At 33.4% G+C, this 24,943-nt stretch overlaps 1 protein-coding gene across 9 annotated transcripts in view; it reads left to right on the forward strand.

Annotated features, from left to right (window-relative positions):
* CPEB4 (cytoplasmic polyadenylation element binding protein 4) overlaps positions 1–24,943 on the forward strand; it is a 77,865-nt gene that overhangs the window by 21,815 nt on the left and 31,107 nt on the right. For 5 of the 9 annotated variants that reach the window (XM_056811588.1, XM_056811589.1, XM_007474029.3 and 2 more), the window contains exon 3: positions 1,456–1,537. In XM_056811588.1, coding sequence (XP_056667566.1) covers positions 1,456–1,537 — 82 coding nt within the window. Of the gene's footprint in view, positions 1–1,455; positions 1,538–22,250; positions 22,302–24,943 lie in introns of all 9 variants that reach the window. The other 4 variants (XM_056811587.1, XM_001370603.4, XM_007474028.3 and 1 more) reach the window with 1 other exon arrangement.

The following is a 24,943-nucleotide window of genomic DNA, read 5'->3' on the forward strand; positions in this document are numbered from 1 at the left end:
CAAAACCGACTTCACTATAGCAATGAAATTGAGAAATATGTTGCCATGAAGAATGAAAAATACAAAGAAAGACCTAAAAGAAAACCTGCAGAATGAGAAAAGCAGAACCAGGAAAGCTGCATGTATACTACTCTGAGCAAATAGGATTAATTTACTTAAAAATATCCAACTATATAAACATTAAGGTAAAAACATGATGACTTTTTGAGTAGATGCTGTGCATTGGTTTGCATAATATGACTTAAACTATAGCAGCTGGTCAATAACAGGAAAAATATGATTATGAGAATGCTCCTTAAAATAATTTCAGTAGTTAGCTTTAAATCATAAGAATTACAAGGGGGTTACAATGAGTAATAAGTTGCTATTAATACTTAGAGATGTTTAAGGTAATTAAGGCCAGAGACAAAACCACTATACTGACCTCTGCCTCTTTTTGTTTAGAATATGATGATTATGTTTAAGGACTCTTGACTTCATGGAAGGAGAAGGGGGGGGAAATATATATATATATATATATATATATATATATATATATATATATATATGTATATTCCAGCAAATAGCAGCTTTACAATTTAAAGATTTGAGTTATAGAAGGACTAGCACTTTGAAAAATACCTTTGGGGAGGCAGTATAGCATGCAGTAAGTAGAATTCTGGGTTTAGAATATGGAAATCCTAGCTTTAAATCCCTCTTGTGATATTAACTGAATGACCATAGAAAAGCCATCTATTTTCTGAGACTTAATTTATTAATTCATAAAATAGGGATAAGGCATTTAATATTTACCTCAAATAGTATTGTGGGGGCTCCTATCATATCAGATAATGTCCAGCACTTTGTAAACTTTAAAATGCCATATGTTAGGTTACTGTGACTTTTATTTGACCAGTTAATCCCATTGATATGAGCAACTTCTATAAGGAAACTTATACAACACAGAGTCAGAGATAGTTCTAAGTGAGTTTTCCCAGTGTCTCACAACCTTTAGGTGTCAGAGATGGAACTTGAACATAGGTTTTCCTGATTCTGTGATTATGATTACATGGATGCTGGAGTATATAGACTTAGCCTTACTAAATAAACAGTAACAGTTGGTTGAAAGTAAGAAAAAAACTTATTGTGGGAATTTTACATTAACAATTACAACTTTAGCTTTCAGGAAGAATTTAAGGTTTTGATTTTTAGAAAATAATTTCTATTGTTTGTGTAGTAGGTATAATAGTACTTTTGATGCAATCTTTGATAGGGATTTATTTTATTTTGGATCCTTGCTGGCTCATTGTAGTATTTTAAGTGGAAATAAGAACAGTTTGATTTTTGCTTACCTACAGAGAAACTTACTTTTGATTCTACATGAAAAAGAATGAAATTGCCACTTTAGCTCTGTTATAATCAAATATTCAAATAATACATTTTTAAAAAGTAGTTTGTCAATCTTTTTGTTTTCAGGAGCGCCCAAGGACATTTGACATGCACTCATTAGAGAGCTCACTCATTGATATAATGAGAGCTGAAAATGATTCACTTAAAGGTAAATATAACTTTTTCTTTAATAAATAGTTTAAAAATAGTATGTATATGGTATACTAATGCCCTGTATGGCAAACGTGGTAGATAATGTATTGTAGATTTTCAGTTTTATCAGTTTGACACATGTGGCTTTTTTCTATATCTCAGGCAAAACATGCTCAGTGCACATGATGATATGTTTATCTAAGATAGAGAACATAAGCCAGGTATAGTTTAGATGTCTATAGTTGGTTTCTACCCTCCCTTTTTGCCTAAATGGGCAACTTGTCACAATTTAAATGAAGTTTTATAAAACTAGAATTTTTTCAAAGTAGGTTTCTAAAGGAGCACTGAAAGTTGGGAGTTGAGAGATCTAGGTTGTTCTAGTCCTGACAGTCAATTAGGTAACTCATTTAATCCCTCTGGACCTCAGTTTTTTTTCTCTTTCTTAAAATTAGGGGCTTTGACTAGCTGATCTCTAGGGATCTCTTCTGCAGGTCTTGAATAGTACATGACTATAAACCTTCTGAAACAGAGATTATTTCCTCTTACAAAAACCGTCTTAGATCCAAGCAAATATTTCTAATAAATGAAACATCTTTATAGTTGATCATTTTCATTATTATATAAAACTAGTTTTTCAAAAGAGTGATTCTTTCTCTTAAAAGTTTTTTTTAAATATATATGGAAAATAAATATGTATATAGTGCTAAAACATGAGTGCCATGTGAATTTTTGTGACTGTGGACTCTGAAGAGAATTTTTACTGAATTCTTCAGAGATTTCTTATTTCTTTTCAATAATTTAGTAATTCAGATGTATATTGGTAAGATGATTTGTATATTTTAAAATAGATATACACATATGCTGTGCTTGTATGTTTTGTAGGTAACCTGCTGGCATGTGTCTGGGACTGATTGATCTCTCAAGGCGGGTTACATGTGGTCATTTATTAATATTTAATTTTAAAGAATGACATGCATAATTAGTTGCCTACTCCATTAACCTTAAAGGAAAGTTAAAGTTGAACTCTCATGCATTTCTTTTAAAAGTGTTATGTGTCTGCACAAGAGCCAAGTTTAGCTACTGAAATAAATGATGTCCATTTTCTTGGGGAATCATTTGTTTAGATTTGATATTAAAGTGCCATATTTTTGTCCAACAACATATTTTTCTATTTACAGTCTTATATAAAAGTAAAATGTATCTTTAATGAAACAGTTTTAATCTTCTGTCACTTATACATATTATACATAATTTAAAAAGATCTATCAAAAAATGAAGTCTCATTCAATATAAGATGCAAATACAATTATTCAATAAATGTACATTAATTAAACCATAACAATTATTTATGATTTAATGATCTGAATTTTAAAAGATAAAAATTGCAGGCACGATAATAAAGGTAGTTTTAGAAGCATCTACAGACTATGCATTCCTTGGCTAGTCAGTCTATTTGGGCTTTAGTTCCCCTACTTTTTCACCCCTGTCTTCCACACTTTAACTTTAAGGTTTTGAACTAAATGTATCTATGGTCTCTTCTGGGTCTAAACCTTATGATCCTAAGTAGAGCAAATCTAGTATAACTACCAAATAGGGAACCACTAATTCACATTTAATGATAGTTATGAGTGAATAGTAAATAATAGCTAATAATAGTAATAATAACTAGCATTTACATTGTGCTTCAAGGATTGCAAAATGCTTTACAAAATATCTCATTTTATTCTCTCATCAACCTTGTGTGGTATTATTACCCCCATTTTACATATAAGGAAACTGAGGCAAAAAGGAGTTAAATGACTTGCCTGGGTGTCATACAGCTAGTAAAACTTGAGGTTAGATTCAGACTCAGGTCTTCCTGATTCCAGGTCCACCACTTTATCAACCATTTAACTGTAATTAATTCAGTAGGCTTATCAATACGATTAGATTAAGCAAATTAGCTTATGCTGCTTTTTTCCGTCTATGTTTAGCCTCCTTTAGTCTAAACTTTTATGTTTTTTGATATATTTTCCTCCCTTCTTTCTTATTACTAAAATTAAGTTGCCTAAAATTAATTCTGAAAAAGGGATGCCTAAAATACAATAAACGTAAATGTTTTTTCATATTGCTACAGAATACCCATGTTGTCATGCTTATCATATAAACCTGATTTCAATACAGCATTGTATTTTGTTAACTGCCCTGAAATATGCCATGCATGTCAAATGTTTTTTGTATGTTATTTTTAGGGTTAAAAAATCCAGGGATTAATATAGAGCTAGCATGTTGATTTATGGTGATATAATATTATTATGCCAAATAACTCACTTTATAATATGTGATATTTGTTGCTGATCTAGTATCAACAAAAACTACCTTTTGCTCTGGGCTGTTCTTGTCATGGTTTCTATTCCAATTTAGTTGTACAGAGCCTCTTTAGATATGGCTAAGTTAGTCTTTAAACAACAGGGCCCTGTAGTAGTCATGAAAATGTACCTAATGTGACAGTGTTTCTATTTTGAGAATCAGCTTGGAGAGATTTTAAAAATTGAATAGCCACAGCTCACTTCTTACTACAAGAATATAATTCCTTTCCATGTACCCTATTTCATCCTGGACATTCTGAGTATTGGTTCTGTGAGGCCATTAGTGAAATATATACCATCTTTAGAACTATTACTTTTAAGGTCTGAACATTTAATTAAAATAAAATTAATTTCAGAGGTTTTAAAATATGATGACTGTGATGGCAAGTTTGTGTTTAGCTTTTTGGCTTTGCTGTTCTGATCTTTCCAAAAATAACTTGAGCATGTTCTGCAAGTAGTAATTAAAGTTTACTCTGTTTATTTTTCCTCTTTACTCTCATTGGCAATTCATATGCATAAGATTCCTTTTTGGCTTTATTACCCTTAAAGCCTGTGCCTAACAAGAATTGAATCTAACAAGAAAATTTAAAGTTAATTGACAGAATATTGTAGTTTCAGGGTGTTTGGGTTTTTTTATTTTTGTTTTCTTGGGTTTTTTTGAAGCATTAACTTTAAATCTCTTGTTCTAGATAGAAATTATGGTTAATATAACAACAGCTCTCCATCACGTATACAAAAGGAGATACTCCTGTAATCCCCCTTCACACTTCAGAGTGTGAGTTTATTATTGGATTTCTTTAAATAAATGTTGCCAGTCAAAAATAGTTCATAATAATATTCAGGTCAAGAATTATTTTATATTGTCTTTTGATAAAAGTTGAAAAGTAGTTAATCAGAGAAAAGTTTGAAGTGACTTCTTGATGCATAGCACTATGCTGCTTGATGGAAGAAGGCAAAAAAAAAAATTTCAATCTCCTGTCTTTATGAGCTTTACTCTTTAGTAATATGTTGTGATATGCAAATAATTTTATTACAATATATATGTCAAATTTTCATAATATAGCTTATTTTTAAAACATTTTAAAACTTGAGGGATATTTTCCTTTTCTCTATATGTGAGGTTTTGTTTTCTTCTATCTCCTTTCTTTCTTTTTTTTCTCATCCTCCCCATATCTTATCTCCATATCCTTTCTCTGGGCAGCTGCCACTTCTGTATGTTATTTTTATCCAGGAGATTGTGTGTTGCCTTCTGCATAACCAATGCCAGTGATGATCTGCAGAAGCCCTTCCCTAGAGACTAATTTCGTCTTCTTTACAGCATACTCAGCCTTCAGGAGCTAAGAGTCTGAGAGAGAGAGAGACTAATTCTGAATTTGGATGCTCCAGATGGTAGTTTTTGCCCTGCTGCAGTCTTATTAGGCTTATTAAGTATTTTCTTCACCTGGAAAGAAATCTTATTCTACCAGGATAGAAGCTGAGATGATTATTTAGTGAGTGTTACAGTTTTTGTATTTCTTATGTTTGTTCTAGGCAGAGAATTTGGTTACTGCTTAGATACAGCAGCATGAAATAGATAAAAGCCACATGTGCATACATCTGTTTTTAGCCCTTTAAAACATAGATTGTAAGCTGCCAAATGATTCATGAAACCTTATTATACTGCAAATAGTAGGGAATATCTTTAGATATTAAGTAGTATTTAGAAGTAGAGCATAGATAAGAAGCTGGTCTTGATTGATATTAGAGAAAGGGGTCAGCCGAGGTGAAACAATCTATTGTATGGATAGAAAGAAAACAGAAGATTCAATATCTGAGAGAAAAGACAGAAGAATGTACATGAAAGCAATCAGAGGCCAAACTGAATTAAATAATAATAAATGATTTCTTAGTGTCCTAATAATCTATAATATGTTCTTCAATGATTCACTAGAAACCTAAAGTAAAAATTCAACAAATTTTATAAACTATGAAAATACCCTCTTTGTTATTCAGAGACTGACTTAATTGAGGGAAAGGATAATAGTACATATTTTTTTCTCCCAAATATTATGGAATATTGTCTGCTTTGTGTAATATAGATAAAAATAGAATTTTCATATTCTTATAGGGGCTTATTTTTTATGCTGAGTTTTAAATGATTTCAGAATTTTTCCATTGGGATTAATGATGATATTGCAACTAGAAATTCAGGTGACACAATAAAGCTTCAGTGTTTTACATATATCAGTCAGGCGGCTGACTTCAATCTTGATATATGCATAATATTATGTTGTGGATGTATGTTAATGCATGGTTAAGCACATTGCCACCTCCACACCTTTGTTATCTCTTGTTCACCTCTGTCTGCTCTTTTAGTATTATTTCAAGAGAGGTGGATGTTTTCCAAAGACATTGTGTATTACTCGTATCTGAAGGAGTTTGAATCTTGCATTACTAACTGCCTTATGTATTTTCCTCTCTTTTCTTAATTTATGGAGTAAGTTTTGGAGCTCCTATTTTGAATTGCTGTGGATGGGTTTGAAATAAATAAATAAGGGAATGGCAACTGATGATCTATTTGTACCTCATTGTTCCTAAGCACAAAAATTTATAAAAAACACCTCAAAGAAAATGAACTTTAGTTAGAAGTTTAGTAAACTAAAACCTTTTTTATTTACTTCAAATAGTAATCTCACTGAATTGCTTGTGTGTGTACTCCATTTTATCCCAGTTGAGGAGAATGGCCATTATAGTTACTTCAAATTTTATAATTTTATATCTAGGATGAATTTGGCTTACTTAGACCTTAAGCCATCCTATAACCTGGCATCATACTAAATCATACTAAATTCCCTTTAGTACAGGTTCTTTATGCCATCTCTTAGTTCTGTTCAACTTATCCTTTTCCAAGAATAAGTTACTCTACATTATAAAAATGTATTAGAATTGCCATTTGCTCCTTGCAGTCCATTGATGCACTCAAAACACTGGAGCTTTATTATACCACCTAAATTTCTCTATGTAATCACAAATCTTAAATTCAATGGAAAAATTCTGCAGATACTCATTCTAATAGAGTCCTTATCAAAACACAGAGACTAGTTGACTTAACTTTGGTCAAGTATAATAATGTTTTCACATTTACAGATATTTGTGGTGATCACCTATAAGAGTTGAAAAGATAGCTGAATTGAATGGACTTTATCAATTTGTAACATATTTGAACCATTCCACAAACAAATTTAATACGAAAACCTCAATGGAATCAATAATAAAATGGGTTGTTTTCAGTAGAAGAATAATTGGCACAAATGAGTGGAAGGAACATATCTCACATTGTGAAAGAATTGATTTGTTTCTAATTATTTTTTGCCATAGGTAAATTGAAAAGGGAACCACTTGACAAAAACTAATCAAATGGACCTTTTTTATTTAAAGGAACTTTAATGGGGTATGATACAAGAACTGCAAAGAAGTGGATAATGGAAAGTAGTTAATTTATACGTGGACTTGTAATCAAATTTCTCCTGCAGAAAATTACAAATACATGACGTAAAATGCCTTCTGACAAAATATAGGGATTTTAAGAATTTCAAAAAAAGTCTGGTGGAATATGCTAACTTAAAATTCTTCTACTTTCTGTCTCTCTCTCTCTCCCTCTTCCCCCTCTCCCTGTTTTTTTTTCTTTTCCTTTCTCTCCTTCCATCCTACCCTTTTCTCCTCTATCTCTCTTCTTTCTTCCCCCTCTCATTTGCCAAATCTGGCCTTTTTTCAGTCCTCTCCTTTTATCTTGTCATTTAACACTGCTGGCTACCCCTTTTTCCTGGATCCTCTCCTCCCTTGATTTTAGTGACTCACCTTACTCTTCATTCTCCTACTTGTCTGGCCATTGTTCAGTTTCCTTTGATGAGAGTGTATATACAAACACATATGCGTATACATATATATGTAGACACATACATACACATATACATTGTCTCCCTCAACAAGCTTCTTAAAAGTAGGGATTTTTCCTTTTAATCTTTTTATCCCAAGCTCTCCAGGCCTTAGTTCAGTACCCTGTATATACATTTAAAAAGACTTAGTTATTCATATTTCACATTCATATTCATATTTCACATATTTTACATTGCTCTTGCAAAGGTAATTCTTTTATTCATAGATGATTTAGATAGACATATCAGCCCTTTCAAAATGGTTATCTTTATTCTCTAAAAAGAACTGGATTTAGAGTCACTGGATTTATGTTCAGATCCCACTTCTGTTACTAAATACCTGTTTCACCATAGGCAAGTCATTTTCCCTCTTCCTAGCTCTCATTTTCTTTGGAAAATGGAGGTCTGGATTCTATTTATTAAGGCCCCTTTCAGCTCTAATTCCCAATTTTTTCCTTAGTAATTTACTTCTTTTCCTTTCTAATTACATATTTTATTTATTCTTTTGATAAAAAATTTTGTGTTCATCATTAAACTTTGAATGTGGTCTAACTCTTTCCATTAAGTAGATCTGATAATAAAGAGCTCTTGGCTATGGAGCACTTTTTCTCACAACTCTGTAAAGTAGGTAACAAGGAGTACTGTTATTCCAATTCAACAGATAGACACATAGGTTTTTTCCCCATCTTCAGACAGGGACAAGTGTGATGGAAGAATACAAATCCTCATCCAAACCTGTGTTTTTCCTTTTTATAGTAGGATCATTTTAGGTCACTTTGTAGTTAATATCTTGTTGAGATTTTTTTTTAAAGTGTGAAAGAAATGGCAAGTTTAATTTGGGAAACGCTGATAAAGAAGACTAGAAGTAAGGAAACCTGGATTCTGATCCTGGGTCTGCCCCCAATTGTCCATGTCACCATGAGCAAGGGAACTTCATTTCTCTGATTTCTCAGTTTCTTTCACAAATGCCTAGCATAGTGTGTGGCATATAATAGACACTTATTAAATTCCTGTTGGTTGATTAATATAAAGTGAAGAGGTTGGACTAGATGACCTGGACCCTTCCTTTCAGTTCTAACTTTTTATTATTCTAGATGATGCCTGTATATTTTGGAGCCAAAAGAGAAGTTAAAAGCTGTAACATTGGCTTCTTGTGGCTAAACTTCCTGAACTCATATGGCTCTTTCTTAACCGGTTTGGATGATACCAAGTGATTCAAACCATAGTAGGGGAGTTCTCAAAACTGCTCAAAAGTGAAAATTCATCTAATATTTAGGATTCTCATCAATAATAGCAAAAATAACATATCAAAGTAGTAATTAAATTTTAAAGGTAGATATTTAGGGAAAAAGTACCTTTTCTATTTCTTTCTTACTGCATGCCCCCACATGTTCTCTGCTGTAATGGAACATCCTAAAATTCCCTTTTCTTTGGGCCTTTGATTACTGTTGCTGTGTCTGCTTGGCTGATGGGATCTGGGCTTTCTTTTTGAGATAACCCTGTCTGGTGAGGAACAAGAGGTGTAAAATAAGGTGTGTCACATACTTTGTTATTTTTATTAGTAGAATTAGCTTTTTGGCTAACTTTTAATCAATTAAAACTAGCCTTCATCTATTATCTTGTTTGCTTTCAAAGAGGATTTTAAAGATTCCTGAGAGGGACTGTGTTCTATGTAGGCAGGGATTACGGTATAGGAATTGTTGATTGTTAAAGTTGAACTTGTATTTGCAGTGTTCTTTTGGGTAAAGCTCCAGGGAGGACAGTAAGAGTTGCTTATGAACTTTGGCATATCCTTTTCATTGGATGAAAGAGCTTGGCAGTAATAGCCTTGGCACCTAAACACTGAGTTTTAATCTTGGTTCATCACTACTTCATTTATATTTCTAGTTGCTAATCTGACCTATCTGCATACTGCTTACTATTAAGATCTGGTGGAAGTCTAGTAATTTATTGTGTTTCTCCCATCCACAAGTTTTGTGTACAAAATTATAGGTAAATATGCTTGACCCCTGATATATCTCTATCTCTATATGTACATATATGTATATATACACACATATAGAAATAACATGTATATAAGTGCCATAAAGATTCACATTATATTATATGTTACAAATATACATGTAATATATACATATAGAACTGTATACATATAGGTATGCCTATACCTATATATATGTGTGTGTATACCCACATTATATAAGCAAATCTTTGCTGCTTGATTATAATGCTAAATTGGTGAAGAGCACAGCATAAAAATAATAATAAATTCACAATACAGGTTCATCCTCACTTAAACAAGCAACTTATTTGAAAGTTTAAGATCGTTTTTGTTCAAGAAATAAATGATTTACATTCTCAAAATCTTGTTTCAATATTGCCCTTAAGTGACTGGGGGGGGGGAGTAAAATATAGCTGATAAGGTTTAAAATATTACTATTAAAGCATTACATAAATTACCTTTTGTTGACAGTTCATTTTGTATTGAGATATTTTGTGGTATACAGTAAGATCTTCAATAATAACTAAATGTAGAATTTCATGCCCATTGTGGCCTAATGATTTTGTTTGAAAACCTGTTCAGGATTCTAAGATATGACATATAGTAGAATGGGAAAAAAATTAGACATGGTAATTTTCAGAGAAATGTTAGGGATAAATTGACAGGCTTCTTTTTTTGATGTGCTCTTCTATTTGCAATTAGCACTGTGTATTTCTTCTTTAATATCTATGCATACATCTTACCATAAATACTAATTAAATGGGAGTGTTTTCCTTAGAGGTAAAACTTGTATGGTGCTTGTTTAGTTTTTCAAAGTTTGTCTTCAGCAAAGATTTACGGGAATTTTTAAGTATAGTATAAAAATGATGATGGATCCATTTCCCCCCCCTCCCCCGCCCCATATCTAGATTATTTCAGTACTTCATTGTACACTCTTCAGTGATACAGATCATGGTGGACACCTCCTCATCCTTTGTGACTGTTGCCCATGTCTTCACCTTCTATGCCTGGGGGCCTTCTTCTAGATCTTTTGCAATTACATTGCTACCAGTGGGCCAAACATTGATTGTTTCTCACAGTTACTACATGACCAGCCTATCTTTTTTTTTTTTCTGGTTATACATCTCTATACATGGCATCTTTGATGCTGTTTCTGTACAATTATGCTTGTTTACTCATATTATCTGTAATTTTTCCATTTATCATCATCATTATGGTCTTCTAAACTTTTAAGTTCTTAAAGGTTACTGTAGTAAGAACTAAATAAAAGTTCTTTGTGGTGGAATCCAATAGGGAATTGCCTGAAGTTTTTAAGTCTTTCATTGATTCTGTCATATAATACTGGCAAATATTATTTGCTAATTCTGGAAGGGAAGCTTGTAATGCACAGCCACCTAACTTATAAGTTCTTTTGTTAAAGACTCCTTTTTTGCATTTTCTTTGTCAGTAAGTAAGAGGGACTGGTTGAACAACCATGGCTACCAAATTATTACTTCCTGATAGAGATTTCTGTCTAAAAACTGTCTGGCAGTTTCTTTATGTTTTTCATGAACTATGTACTCAATTTGAGAATTTTGTCTTTTTATTCTCCATCCTCTTCCTCCTTTTATTATAATTTACAAAACTCTAATCAAACTGGCGCTTATTAATCATAAGTGGTTTCTTGAGGGAAGACCCTACCCTGTAAGGACAAAATTAAAATGTATTCTTTGAGTTGAGATTTCATTTATCTATATTATATCTGTTTTTACATAGAATTCAAGATTGATTCTGTTTAGTTACATGTTAAGGATCCTTTCTAAAAAACAAAGCTTTGCTTAGTACCAGGTGTCACCTGGTTACCAGCCTATTAAGAATATTAGTGGGACTCTGAAGGGAACCAGCTCCCTAGCCTCTAAAAGGTAGCTAAGATGATGCTAGTTGCTGTATATAGAGAAAGGGAAGGAGAAATCAGCTAATTAGTAGAGATTCCTTTTTGGTTCCTGAGAAACTAAAAGCAAATACAAATAACTTACTCTGGTGAAAAACCTAAATTGAAGAAAAATATTCACTGTAGAATTTCATATTCTTATTGAATTATACAGTGTCTTCAGAACTATGGTCATATGAACCAAGAAATTACTTCTGTGACCAGTTAATTGCCAATGGAAGTACTTGGTAAAATCATGATTTGAGGTTTTTAGTTTATAACAAATCTTCGTATTTATCAAGAAATTGAAGAGAAAGAAGTGGCACAGTTCCATTTAGAGAGCCCATGACTTAGAATCAGGGAATTGTAGGTGTTGGTACCTGCTCTCCTGCTAGTTATATAATTCAGCAAAAGAACTGAATGGACAGAACAGAAGATCTATTTCAATATCCTTTTTGTTCTGAGTGATGAATCTAAGGCCAAAAGAACTGATTTGTACCAGCCATACAGCAAATTAGTGGGAGGACTAGAGCTCATGTTTATTCTTTCAATATGAAACATATCACCATGCTCTTAGGCAAGTTGCTCAACTCACTTCCCTAGTTTAAAAAAGCCTTTGGTTTCCATGTTTATAAAAAAGAGGGCATTAAGTGATTCCTCTGATCATTACCAGGTTTTAGTTTGTAACAAATCATGTGTTTTAGGGGTATGCATGGTGGGACCCCTCTCCAGAAGTTCTACCCCTCTGTAGCTAGATGGCACACTGAATAGAGCACTGAACCTAGAGTCGGGAAGACTTGAATTCACTTTAGCCTTGCATACTAGTGGTGACCCTTGGCATGTCACTTATCTTCTTTGTCTCAGTTTCCTTAAAGGTAAAATGGAGATAATCCACACACCTTACAGAATTGTGAGTATTAAATGAGATAATACTTGTAAAGCATTTAGGATAATGTCTGACACATAATTGGCACTATATATCCATTCCTTTCTCCCTCCATTCCTTCCCTTTGTTTCCCTGCTTTCTGAAGAGAAGCCAGTTACCACATAATTAACCATTAAGATATATAGCATTTTTGTCACCAGGCACCCTCTGGCTACCGGTCCAGTGGCTATATCAAAGGTTAAATCAGTGTATATGTGCATGCTTTCTCAATGACTATAGTATATTCATGATTCACTAGAGGTTACTTAACTGCAAGCTTTTTAACCGTCTTCTTCCCACCACCTCACTTTTATTGAGCTCAAGGGCTAAATGACTGACCTCAGTTCTCTATAGATCTGGGAGTACGACCTACTATATACAAAGAAATTATAAAAAGGGGGAAAATTGTCTGTTCTGTATACTGACCTCACTAGAGAAACCTCTTATAACCTTTAACTCTATTCATAGGACTTAGATGATTTATTTTTAATGGCCATATAAGTCATTGAAGCATAATAAGTGATTCACTTCTTTTCCCATGCTGCTGATCTCACTTATATTCCAGGCCCCTGTTTTTGGAACCCCAACTACCATAGCTTTCTAGAACCATTTCCAGTTGGGCTACAGAACCATTGGTGAGGTAGGGTATCTTTATTCAATTATTTATCATTCGAATTAATAGAATTTTGAGAGTTTGAGAACAGCATGTAACTATCAACTAGGAGAGACTACCCAGGGATTAGGGTCCTGGGGGAAATATCATTTTTTCCCCCAGTGAGCATGTTTTCCATCCCTTCCTTTCAAATGCTTCCAATCAACCTGCCCGAGATTCCTCTTTTATGTGTCCAAGACTGTCATCTTTCTGTGTTCTGTGGCTGTGATGGTCATATACACTCCTCTTCTTCAGGAGGTCTTCTCATAGGAACGGAACACCTTGTCCTCTCCACGTCCTCCTCATTATTCGTACCAGAGACCCTGGGACAATTCTCATGATTAGTTATTGCCTCTCCAGAAACTTCATCAGGAATCTCTTTGTGAAAAGTCCCAGCCATGCTTCACTTCACCCTCCCAGGCCACCTTCTTCATAACCTATTCTGCATTCTCTACTCCACCAGCTTTACGTGCATATTCTTTCCAACCTGTGTCCAGTGCCTTTGTTTTTAGAACCCTGAACCATAATCAGATCAGCTCTGCCAATGCCCTTAGGTGTGGTCTTCTCCACCACAGCCCCTGTTCTCATCCCATTGATCTCTCTAAGAATACCTCATACATAGGATTGATTATACTTTAGAGAAACCACTTCCCCATAGAATTTACCCCCAGTGCCAAGTTGCTAGTTATAGCTCTGTCACCTCATCTGGGTTTACCCATTCAGCCAGTAAACATTATTAAATGTGTATAGTATATGGAGCATTGTGATAGGCATTAATGGAGTGATATGCAGATGAGATAAAAAAAAAGGTAAGACCTAGTTTAGTAAAATGAACACTGATGTTGGAGTCGAGATGGGATGGAATTCTACTCTAGTCAAGTCAGATAACTTCCTTTCACCACGGGTGCCTAATCTTGAAAATGGGGATAATGCTTTGATAGCCATCTTCAAAGAGTTGTTATAAGTGAAGCACATTGTAAACTGTAACGCAGTATTTAAAATGAGTTATTGCAAGGAAGATGACATTTCCTTTCTGTGTGGATGTGATAGTGAAGTAGAGGCCTAAGACAAAAATATACAACTATAATATTATAGTAATGCAGAAGTGTGTTAGAGAAGTTCAGAGCCAAATCCTCTGTAGAGTTTGGGCAGGGAAATCCTTACTGAAGATGAGGATCAGGGAAGGTTTTATGGAAAAGATGGCATTATTTAAGATGGGCTTTAAAAGTGAAGACAAAAGTGAGCAGGTGTAGTGAGGACACTCCAGGCCTAGCAGCAGTGTAGGGAGTCATGGTAATATAGACCATATTTGGGACAATATTTAAATCTGACATCTATTAAGGGCAGTGAATGGGACTTAGCCTGGGAAGGCAGGGCAATGCCAAGTCATGGAGAGCTTTAGTTCCAGCAAAGAAATTTGAACTTTGCTCACTTGGGAGCCTCTGAAGAACTTGGAGCAGAAGAATGGCATGATCAAATTTATGTATCATAAAAATTGTTTTGGCATCAGTCTGAAGAATGGTGAATCAGTCACATGAGCCCAGGGTGCAGTAGCCTTTTGTGTTAGGAGAGATGGAAAAAAATAATCCACATTAAAGTTTTTAAATTAGGGTGTTTTTGTTTTTGCTTTTTAAATCGTGGAGCTTTAATTGTTGATGAAAATTTTATTTTTTTAGGAATGTCCAGAAATACTTTTTGTAGAAAATAATTATACCTCAATATGACTGTTAATAAAGAAGCCTATTATATGTCATATAGGTATTCCCGTTGTCCAGTAGTTGCTGAGAGCTCCAGTCTCTTCCTGGCATAACATCACATGGTTATGGGTGAGATGAAGGAAGCTCCTGCAAGTATTGGTTGGCCCTTCATGGTACAGTGGCTAGAATGCTGGTTCTGGAGTCCAGAAGGCCTAAATTCAGTGTAACCTTAGGATCTTACCAGCTGGGTGACTCTGGGCAATTCACTTAACCTCTGTTTGCCTCAATTACTTCAACTATAAAAGGAGGATAAGAATAGGACCTATCTCTCAGGGTTGTTGTGAAGGTCAAATGAAATAATAATTGTAAAGTACCTGAAACATTGTAGGTGCTATATAAAATACTCCTTCCTTCCCTTCTCCTCCCCACCCCTAAAATGGGCTAGACTGTACTGCTCTACTTCACAGTTTGTGGCCACCATCAAGCAGTAGTTCTGTATTCTCTGATTCTTCTGTTTCTTTTCAAATTAGAGAAGAGGTGAAGCACTAAAATCTAATTTGAGAAGCACTGGTTTAGAGTTATTTTACTTAAAATTTTTAGGCTTCTATGTAGCTATTTCAGAAAGTTTTTCAGTAGGAAAAATGCAAATTTTCTAACTTCAAATAATTTGTTATTTAATTTTTAAAAATTTATTTTCATTTATGTATTAAGTCTATTCTATGTGGCAAGTACCATGCTTGTTATTGGGGATACAAAAAAAGACACTCTGGCATCAATAAACTTCAATAGCTCCCATTTCCTATAAGATCAAATAGACTCTTGTGTTTAACACTTAAAGCCCTTCATAACCTAGTACCAGTCTACCCATACAAGCTTATTATACATTAATCTCTTTCATATATTCTACTCTTCAACCAAACTGGCATCCTTGCTCTTTGTCACCTGATCCTCCCATCTCCATGTTTTTACATAGGCTCACCCCATGTTTTGAATATATTCCTTCCTCTACTCTGCTTCTTGGAAATCTCTAGGCTTCTCCATTGTTCAGTTTGAGTACTACCTACCATATGAGGCTTTTTTTTAAATTCAGCAGCTAGTGCCTTCTCCAAATATATGTACTTAATGTGTGCATGTTGTTTCTACTGATAGAATTTAAGTACCTTGAATACAATTTCATGTTTGTCCAAGAACAGTGCCTGGCACATGCTTAGGTACTTAATTGTTGTCAACTGGCTTAGTTGTAATAATATGGTAGTTTGTATAGCAGGATTCCTGTTTTTGAGTTACTTACAAATCTATCAAATTAGCAGTTTTTAAGCAGTAAGTTTTATTTAAGCATTATCATTTTCTGTGCTCAGCACTTAAGACTGTAAGTTACAGAGTTATTGTTGATCAGCATTGGTAGAGAGCATCTTCTCATGGGGAGTTCTTTATAATAATGAAATCTCAGGCTATTCCTGCCCAAACAAGGAGTTACAGTATTCAGCTGATCCTTTATGAATTAATGTCAGCATTCTGACAATTAAGAATTAAGATTTCATTTCTTATAATAGTTGTACAGTGGATTGAGCACTGGCTGTGGCTTGGGTTCCAATTCTGCCTCATGTCCCAGCCTCCATAGGCTCCAGTTTATTCATATATAAAATAGAAAGGTTGGACTAGATGTCTTTGGGGTCTCTTCTAGCTTTAGATAATAATAATAATAATGAAAATGGCTAATATTATTATAGCACTTAATATGTGCCGGACACTGTGTTAAAGTTTGCCAATATGATCTGATTTAATTCTCACAGTAGCCCTGTGAATTAGATGCTATTACTATCCCCATTTTATAGATGAGTAAAGTGAAGCAGGCAGAGGTTAAGTGACTTACCCAGGATCATACAGCTAGTAAATCTCTTGACTCCAGGCCCAGCACTTTTTATCTACTGTACTGCCCAGGTCCATCCTTCTATGATATTTCTTTACTTAAAAAAAAAAATGACATGTCAAATGTCTTGGAACTTTAGTAATTATTTGTGCATTTGTTTATTGTGTGATATGCAATGAAATTTTTAAAATTAAGCTTTATGCTTAAGAAAATAAAAATTGAAACATTAACAAATTTGTGACTTAGAATTCTTTGTGAAGAATATTCATTATCTTAACAAATACCATACTACCTTGATTGCAGTCATTACTATGAGAAAATACTGGTTAAGCTTAAGAAATATCAAATATGAATTTCTGATAGATGAAATTCAAATGTAGTCACTAAGCAGGATAATGAGAAGGTATTTAGAGAACACAAATAATTACTGTTATTTGACATATAAGCAAACATAAATAATGAATTTTTAAATTGTTCTTTACAACTGTAAATGCTAGTGTTAGGATAATATTTTTATATTTTTTTGAAAGTAGGAATTGTTTGGCATGGCATTGGCATGATTTCTTTTTGTATAGGAATAGTACTCCATTTTTGGAAATAATAGGAAATGACCCTTTTCATTATGGTTTTTATGGTATACCAGGGGGATATCTGTAATTTTGTCTTTGGATTCATTTGAAGGATATATCAATATATTTAGCTCCAAAGTTCTAAATCTTTTAAAAGTGGCTTAGCTTGTGTATAAAAATTTATTAAGCTTATGGCAAGCTCTTTTTCATAATCCATTCAATTCAGATAACTGTTTTTTCTGTTACTTGGGACATTTATCTAGTTTCACTTAAGATCTTTATATTATATGTTATTTAAAATTCAGCAACTACTTATTTTCTTCCTTTCTATATATACCTCTTCCCTCCCCATCACACTCATGAGAAAGGGAATGGGGGGAAACTTTGTAACAATTATGCAGAGTTGAGCAAAACAAATCCCATGGTAGCCATATCCAAAAGTGTATTCTGCATATTTAGTCCATCACCTTTCCTTCAGGTTCTTGGTTCTGACAGTCTCGTTTGACTGCAAACTATGCATATTTGTTGATTACCTTTAAATTCACATTAATTGCTGTCATAAATTTAGTTTCAATTAATCTCATTGATGCTTTAATAGGTTTTCTTAGTGATAGAACATCCATAGTCCTGCTGACTAATGGGAAGTGATTAAAAATAGCATTCCATGCCCATTGACTTATTTTTGGGTTTACTGCAGCCCAAATGTTTAGGAATGCTTAATTTTATCCTTTGCCCTCTTAACTGCCTCAAATTTTAGAAGCTTTGAAACCACATGCCTTCATTAGTTTCATTAGGTTAAAACCAGAGAATCTTTTTGTATGCAAACTCTTAGTTGAAATATCCCTTCCCAAAGTCTCTTTCATGACCTTTTGGATGAGGAAAATATCTTTATTTCTAGGTAGATTTGACTCTTGTCAGTGTAAAAAATTCTGATGGGAGTTGAAATGTCTCAGTTGTTTGTGCCACAAGATTAGTATAAGGTTTTTTGAATAGTGTTGAGTTAGAATAATGGGTAGTTTTAATGAAAGATGCTTAACACATGCAAAAAAGTATGTTGATAAATATTTAGTAGGTTTTTCTTTAAAGTGAAGGCATTGATGTTAAAGTAAGAGTATATATATAAAATCACACTATTCAGGTAGAAGATTAAAAGCTAGGGAACAAAATGTAACAAATTTTGAACAAATTATTTTAACTCATAGCATGGTTATTCTAGCATTTTTTAATATACACAAGCATTTTTTATTTTAAGCTCTATTTTTATCATTGCACTATATTGTAAGACCTATAAATGCATTATTACAAAATTTGTCAGAAATTTTGATATTTGCCTTATGAACCTGACATTTTTCCAGGCCTCCAAGGCATTATTTTGCTGTCAATAGTAGTTCTAACCCACAGTCCAATTTAGGGGAGAACTGGCAAAAAATAGAAGTTGAAAAAGAAAGAGACAGGTAATGTCCAATAGCATACTTTTGACTGTAGGCTGTTTTTTGTGTTTTGTTTTTTAAGAGTATAGTTTTTATGTGCTTCAAAATGAAATTGAATATAGCTCTGGAACAAGAATTCGTATTAATAAATTCTTCCCTTGTCAGAAGTTTTCAACAATTTGTTGAGAATTTTTCTGTAGGAATATTTAAAATTGTTTTAAAATGTTAGTACAACCTTAAAACATTGAAATATTAAAAATATATGTGTAATTTGGTGGGAAAACATTCAGAAACTCTTAGGCATTCCCTCTTTCTCTGTTCCCTTATCAGCATAGTCCTATAGTATAGACTGTATTCCATCCCCATAGTGCCCTGCCTATCCAATGAAGAAAGTAGTGTTTATCTCTTTCCATAGGTCCAGATTGCTGACTGTAATTACACAATGTCCAGGATTTTTTTTTGTTGTTGTTGGTAGGGTTTTGTTCCTATAATGCTATTTTATCAGTTCTGTTCCACTTTGCATTAATTCATAAGTTTTCTCATTTCCCTAGGCTCTTCCATATTTGCCTTATAGCACTAAAATATTTTATTACATTAGAATGTGTGACATAATTTGTTCAGCAATTCCCTAATCAATAGTTACCCACTTTGCTTTCATTCTTTTGCTACCACAAAAATGCTGCAGTGACCATTTGTCATATTTGGAACCTTTCTGTCTTTGATCTCCTTGGAGTATGTGGTAGCAGTAGTATAGCTGGGTCAAAGAGTATGAACAGTTCAATCGCTTTTCTTACATGATTCCAAATTGTTCTCCAGAAATGTTAGACCAATTCACAGGTCTGCCAACAGTATATTGGTATGTCTGTCTTCCGGGAGAAATTTTATTTGAGGATATGGACCCAAAGAAAGACTTGGAATGATGGATGTGTCAGGCTAATGGAATCAGGAAGAATATCTCAGATGAAGGGTAGTGATGGTAATTTATTTCTTTTAGCTAGGGAGAAGAGAATGCAGGATATTGAGTAAAATTGACTTGCTCAGAATAATCATAACAATAGAGAGATGAGAGGAACTAGGGAGAATATTGGATTTGTGAAAAAGTTTAAAGCCTAAAGTCAGAGTATTAAATATGATGCATAGTAGTCAGCATGGGAACAGTAGAAAGTTTTTGGAAATATGGGATATAGTCAAATTAGTGGGGATGAATGGATGATTTTTTTGCTTCTCTCAGTTTGAGGACTAGAAGGAATAGAAAAGAGAAGGAAGGCAATAGGAAAGGTCAGGAAAAATGTTCTGATTCTGGTTATCTTTTTTTGCAAAATATTGGAGTTGAACTTATGAAGGAATAATAGTAGCAGTATAATGGTAATTTTCCAAAATAGCACAGGTTTCCTTTCTCCACCCCTTACCTCCATGATGCTCAGAGGTTTGTGAGTTTAGATTCCAGACTGATTACAACAGTTAAAAATATTTTTGATTTTAAAAAGAGTAAGAGTTGTCCTAAAAAGGTATAAACAATTTTCTTGAAATAATTTCTGAATTGAAACAAAGAATTTTTCATAAAATTAAGGAGCAAAAAGGTAATTTAGTTTTATTCTTTAAATAACTGCTCATAGGTCTTCAAAGGAAAACAAAAAACTCTGAGAAGTGGTCATCTTTTTTTTTCCTGTCAAGTTTTGTTCTCACTATCACTGTCTCTTTTTTTGGGTGATTCTTGTTGTTAATCTAGTTACTCCATGACCATCAAACTAGGAAAAGAAATGTTTCCATTTAATTATATTTTAGATGACTTTAGCAGAGACCAGTAATGGATTAAGTTTATTGTAATAATGAGATTTCTTTAAGATTGGAATATCTTCTCAGTGATTAACTTATTTAGGTACCAAAATAATTGTTAGAGCAGCATGTTGTCAAGAACAGATATTTTATGTAACATTTCATTAGGAGGGTTTTTAAGTTATATAGGTTGCCTAAGGTGTATTCTCTGTATTTGGATCCAGAGAGTTGACTCCAGCTTATGTAAAGTAACTTCAGAATCTCTTTTTTCCCCAGAGTGAAACAATCATCAATCTGGGGCCTAAAATCTTCTCTCCTCCTTCCAATTTCCCCCCTCTTAATGTACTTAGATATTTGGTAGATGATAAAATCTCTGCTATCATTAAAACAGAAAAGACTGAATTCATTGAAGTTGATTGTTTTGCAAATTGTATTAGCAGGTAAAGATGTTGTCAACAATGGATTGTCTTCTCTGCAATAGAGTGTCATTTTTTTCCCCACTCCCCATACCCTTGGGGAGTCTGGTAGAACTCTGGATGTGAATTCTATAATTAGGGCTCCCTAGTGTGGCTCAGAACTGCCTAAGATATTTTCAAAATTTCTGAGGTGCCTTGAAAGTTGTAAGATGCTAAGAACAAACTTTTCTTGTATTGATTCCACTGTCAGCACAAATTTGAGAGTGTCGGGGATATTTGTTGATAGTTTCCTACCACTTGTACTTAGTGAACCTCAATTAGATATGTGGTAACTTGGGAATGAAACATAGCAATATTACAAAATTTAATATAGTCCTCTGCACGCAGGCAATGAATAATTTTTCTGTTTTATTTAATTTACTCTTATAAGCCTCAGTTGGTAGTCTTTATACCAAAACAAAAATGTAATTAAGCAAAACAATTCATTCTAAAAGTGAAGAACATCATATATAATCTGTTCCATTATCTGAGCCTGTAGATTTTAGAATGATCAGAGAAAGGGAAATTCTGTTTTAGATGATTACTAATTTTGACTTTTTTATTTTTGCAAAGGCTTGAGTTAAACTTGTATTTGGCCTAGTTCATAGATGAAAATTAATGTTTTTGTCCTCTACTTGTGCATATTTAAAACTTAAAACATGCCAAAATGCCAAGGCAAACCTTTATAATGAGTCATGTGCCATAGTCATACTCCTAAGTGATATGCATTAAGGCAAAAAAAAATTTTTTTAAGTGCCTCATGAGAAGAAAAATATAGATCATGTGTGTTAATTTGAGACATGAGCATTGGAAATAGTTTATGGATAAATGTATTATGGAGATTTGCATGGAGAAATGGATGGAGAAAGCAAAAAGTGATCTTATATTTTCATGAAAACACTTCAGAATTTATCTGACAATGCTATTTTAAAAACATGTAAAAAGGCTAAAGGATATATTCACTGACACGCTTGTTATGATTGCTGATATGAAAAGATTTGTTAGCCATCTCTTTACAGGTTTTAAAATTATCATTAGTTACCAAAAGAATTCCTTCCCAAATATAACTTATTTATATCTCACTACCTAAAGAGCTATCAATTTTCAGTCTAATATATCTAAACTATTTGAGCACTGATTTTACAAAAAATGGATTTAGTAATGGCCTTCTTTTACCTTCAGGTCGTCTAAACTATTCATATCCAGGATCTGATAGTTCTCTGCTTATTAATGGTAAGTGCTAATTGTCTTAAGTTAGTGAAGTTCAATGAACATGAGAAAGTATAATAGTTCTACATGCAGTTAAGAAGGAAAAGTTTTATGACAGTGTTACTGTTGACTTAAAGTAATTTAAAGATTTTGTTCACTATAAATTATCAAAAATTGCCATAAAGGTTTGAGAATAGGCTGAATTGCTAGAATATGTTGGCAATTAGAAGAAATTAAAAATTCTTTAATGGTACATAGAATCATAGCTTATTGGAGCTGAATAAAATTACCTAATTTGCCCCTACCCCTCTAATTTTATATCTTAGGAATATAAGAATTATTCATTCTTTTGGTTGTGTCCAATTTTATGATCCCATTTGGGATTTTCTTGGCAAATATTCTGGAGTGATTCGTCATTTCCTTTTCCCGTTCAATCTCATTTTATAGATGAGGAAACTGAGACTAACAGAGTTGTTAAGCCTGAGGTCAGATTTGAATTCGAAGATGAGTGTTCCTGACTCCAGGCCCTATATTCTCTCTACTGCGCCACCTAGCTGCCCCAGTGTAAGAATAATAACTGACACACAGCTCTTTCAGATTTTCAAAGCACTATTTGTATATGTTATTTCTTTCCAGAGGTAATTTCTTAGAAGTGAAGTAATTTGCTTAAGGCTACAAAACAAATTAGTGGTAAGAGTTATGACTAGAACCAAGGTCTCTGACTTTAAATCCATTGTACAGTTCTGCTACATCTGTGATACTCCTCACCCTTATTTTGTAATTGTAATCTTAATTTTTGCTTGATTGGCATCTTCATAAAGAAGCATGACATTATGGTTGATCCTTAAAGACAAAAATCAGCTTGTTTCATGTCTTTATCGCTATCATTATGCATTGTACACAATAACAGTACCAGACATTTAAAATTTTCAAAGCCCTTTATATACATTATTAGTGTATGTATATGATAGTAATAATACTGAAGGTATTGCTATTCCTATTGTTCATTCATGTGACCCGAGGCTCATAATGGTTAAGTGATTCATTAGTGTCATGCCAATCAGACAGATTGGAGCCTAGGTCTTCCTAACTCTCAGTCCAGCCCTTTATCTGTTTTTCTAGACTGTGAGAGCAAACAGTTGATACTTGTTTATTGAATAATATAGTAATGGCTAAATATATATTCAAGTATTTGAAACCAGAAAAAGCAAACTTATTACCAATATCACTAAAACATTAGGGAGGATATCATATAGTATATAAGCTATTTGATATCTGCCTAATGAGGACAGATTTCCAGTAATTGTGGTAGGGGCTTTATCTGCTAAAGATGTAACTGTGCTAAATTTTTGTGTATTTTAAATATTACTCAGACTAGGGTGCTTTTTATGTAAGGGTTAAGTTATGAAAAATAATTACCTAATAATAATGTGTTAGGTAGATATAAGGTTTTATTTATGAGGTGATGTTTTTGAACATTTGAAGGTTATGAACTGTAACCTAAACTATTATTGGATAATCTCCAAAGGGAAGGACAATACAAAAATTCACGTGAATTTACTTGTTAACTTTCATTTTTAACCCAGTCAAAATCCTGTAGCAACTTTTAGGACTCAGACCTTTATAAATGAAAAACAAAACCCAAGAAGAGCAGAGACTATCTTTTCCCTTTCTATATCCCATAAAGGACTTGAGGAAGAGGTGGTTTCTTGATGAGTCATCTCCTAAATACATATGGAGTACAAGATTTTTGAGAAAAGAAGGAAAGGCCTCATCTGACCCTCAGCTTCTACTCTCTACAGAAATAGACGCTTAGCTGTATACTTGCTTAGTTGAAGCTATTTGGGTACAGCAGATTCTTAAAATAACCCTAAAGCCTGGAGGAAATTCCCTCATCCTGACACAGCCCTTTCGAACCTATACCTTGCATAGAGGCAAAGTTCCCAAATAAAGAGGTAAAAATAGTATAGCAGAAAACCTATAGAACCTGATGGCTCGAGAACTAGGGAATGTCTCAGGGATCAGTAGCAGAATCCTAATTCTACCTCCTGGATAACACTCTTTCTTTTTTTTTTTTTAAAGTGCAGGCCTTGGAAGTGGGGGAGGGGTTGGCTAAAAATGCATATAGGTCTGTGTTCCAGAGCATTACATCTTGTTTTTAATGAAAGTATGATTCTTCTTTATTCTAGAAGAGTGAAAAACACTACATGTTATTTATTTCATCTGAACCTGTAGATTATAAGGAATAAATTGAGGATAGGGAGAAGACAATTGTATTCTTAGAGAATTACATTAAGAACTGTGGCATTTCCTTGTTTTCCTTTTTCTATGCCAGAAAAATCACAGGTTTGAACCAAAAATAAAATTGCTTCTATTTTTTGGGGATACATTTATCATGTATTTTAAAACATTTCATATATGTTTAATTATTTGGAAGAAAGATGCAATGACAACTTAAAATTTTACTTAATAATAAAAAAGTGAATCCTTGTAATTCATGCATGCCTCTCTCCTTAAGATCTAGTAATGACTTTCCAATGTATATCTTATCTTAACATGAGACCTTTATTAGCTACTACTCATGAGTGAATATACTCAATATTTTCATTAAGCCATCTTTTATTCATTTAACGAATATTGTGTGCTTGTTGTAGAACACTGTGCTA

This window comes from Monodelphis domestica, chromosome 1, assembly GCF_027887165.1.
Source record: "Monodelphis domestica isolate mMonDom1 chromosome 1, mMonDom1.pri, whole genome shotgun sequence".
Lineage (NCBI taxonomy): Eukaryota > Metazoa > Chordata > Mammalia > Didelphimorphia > Didelphidae > Monodelphis > Monodelphis domestica.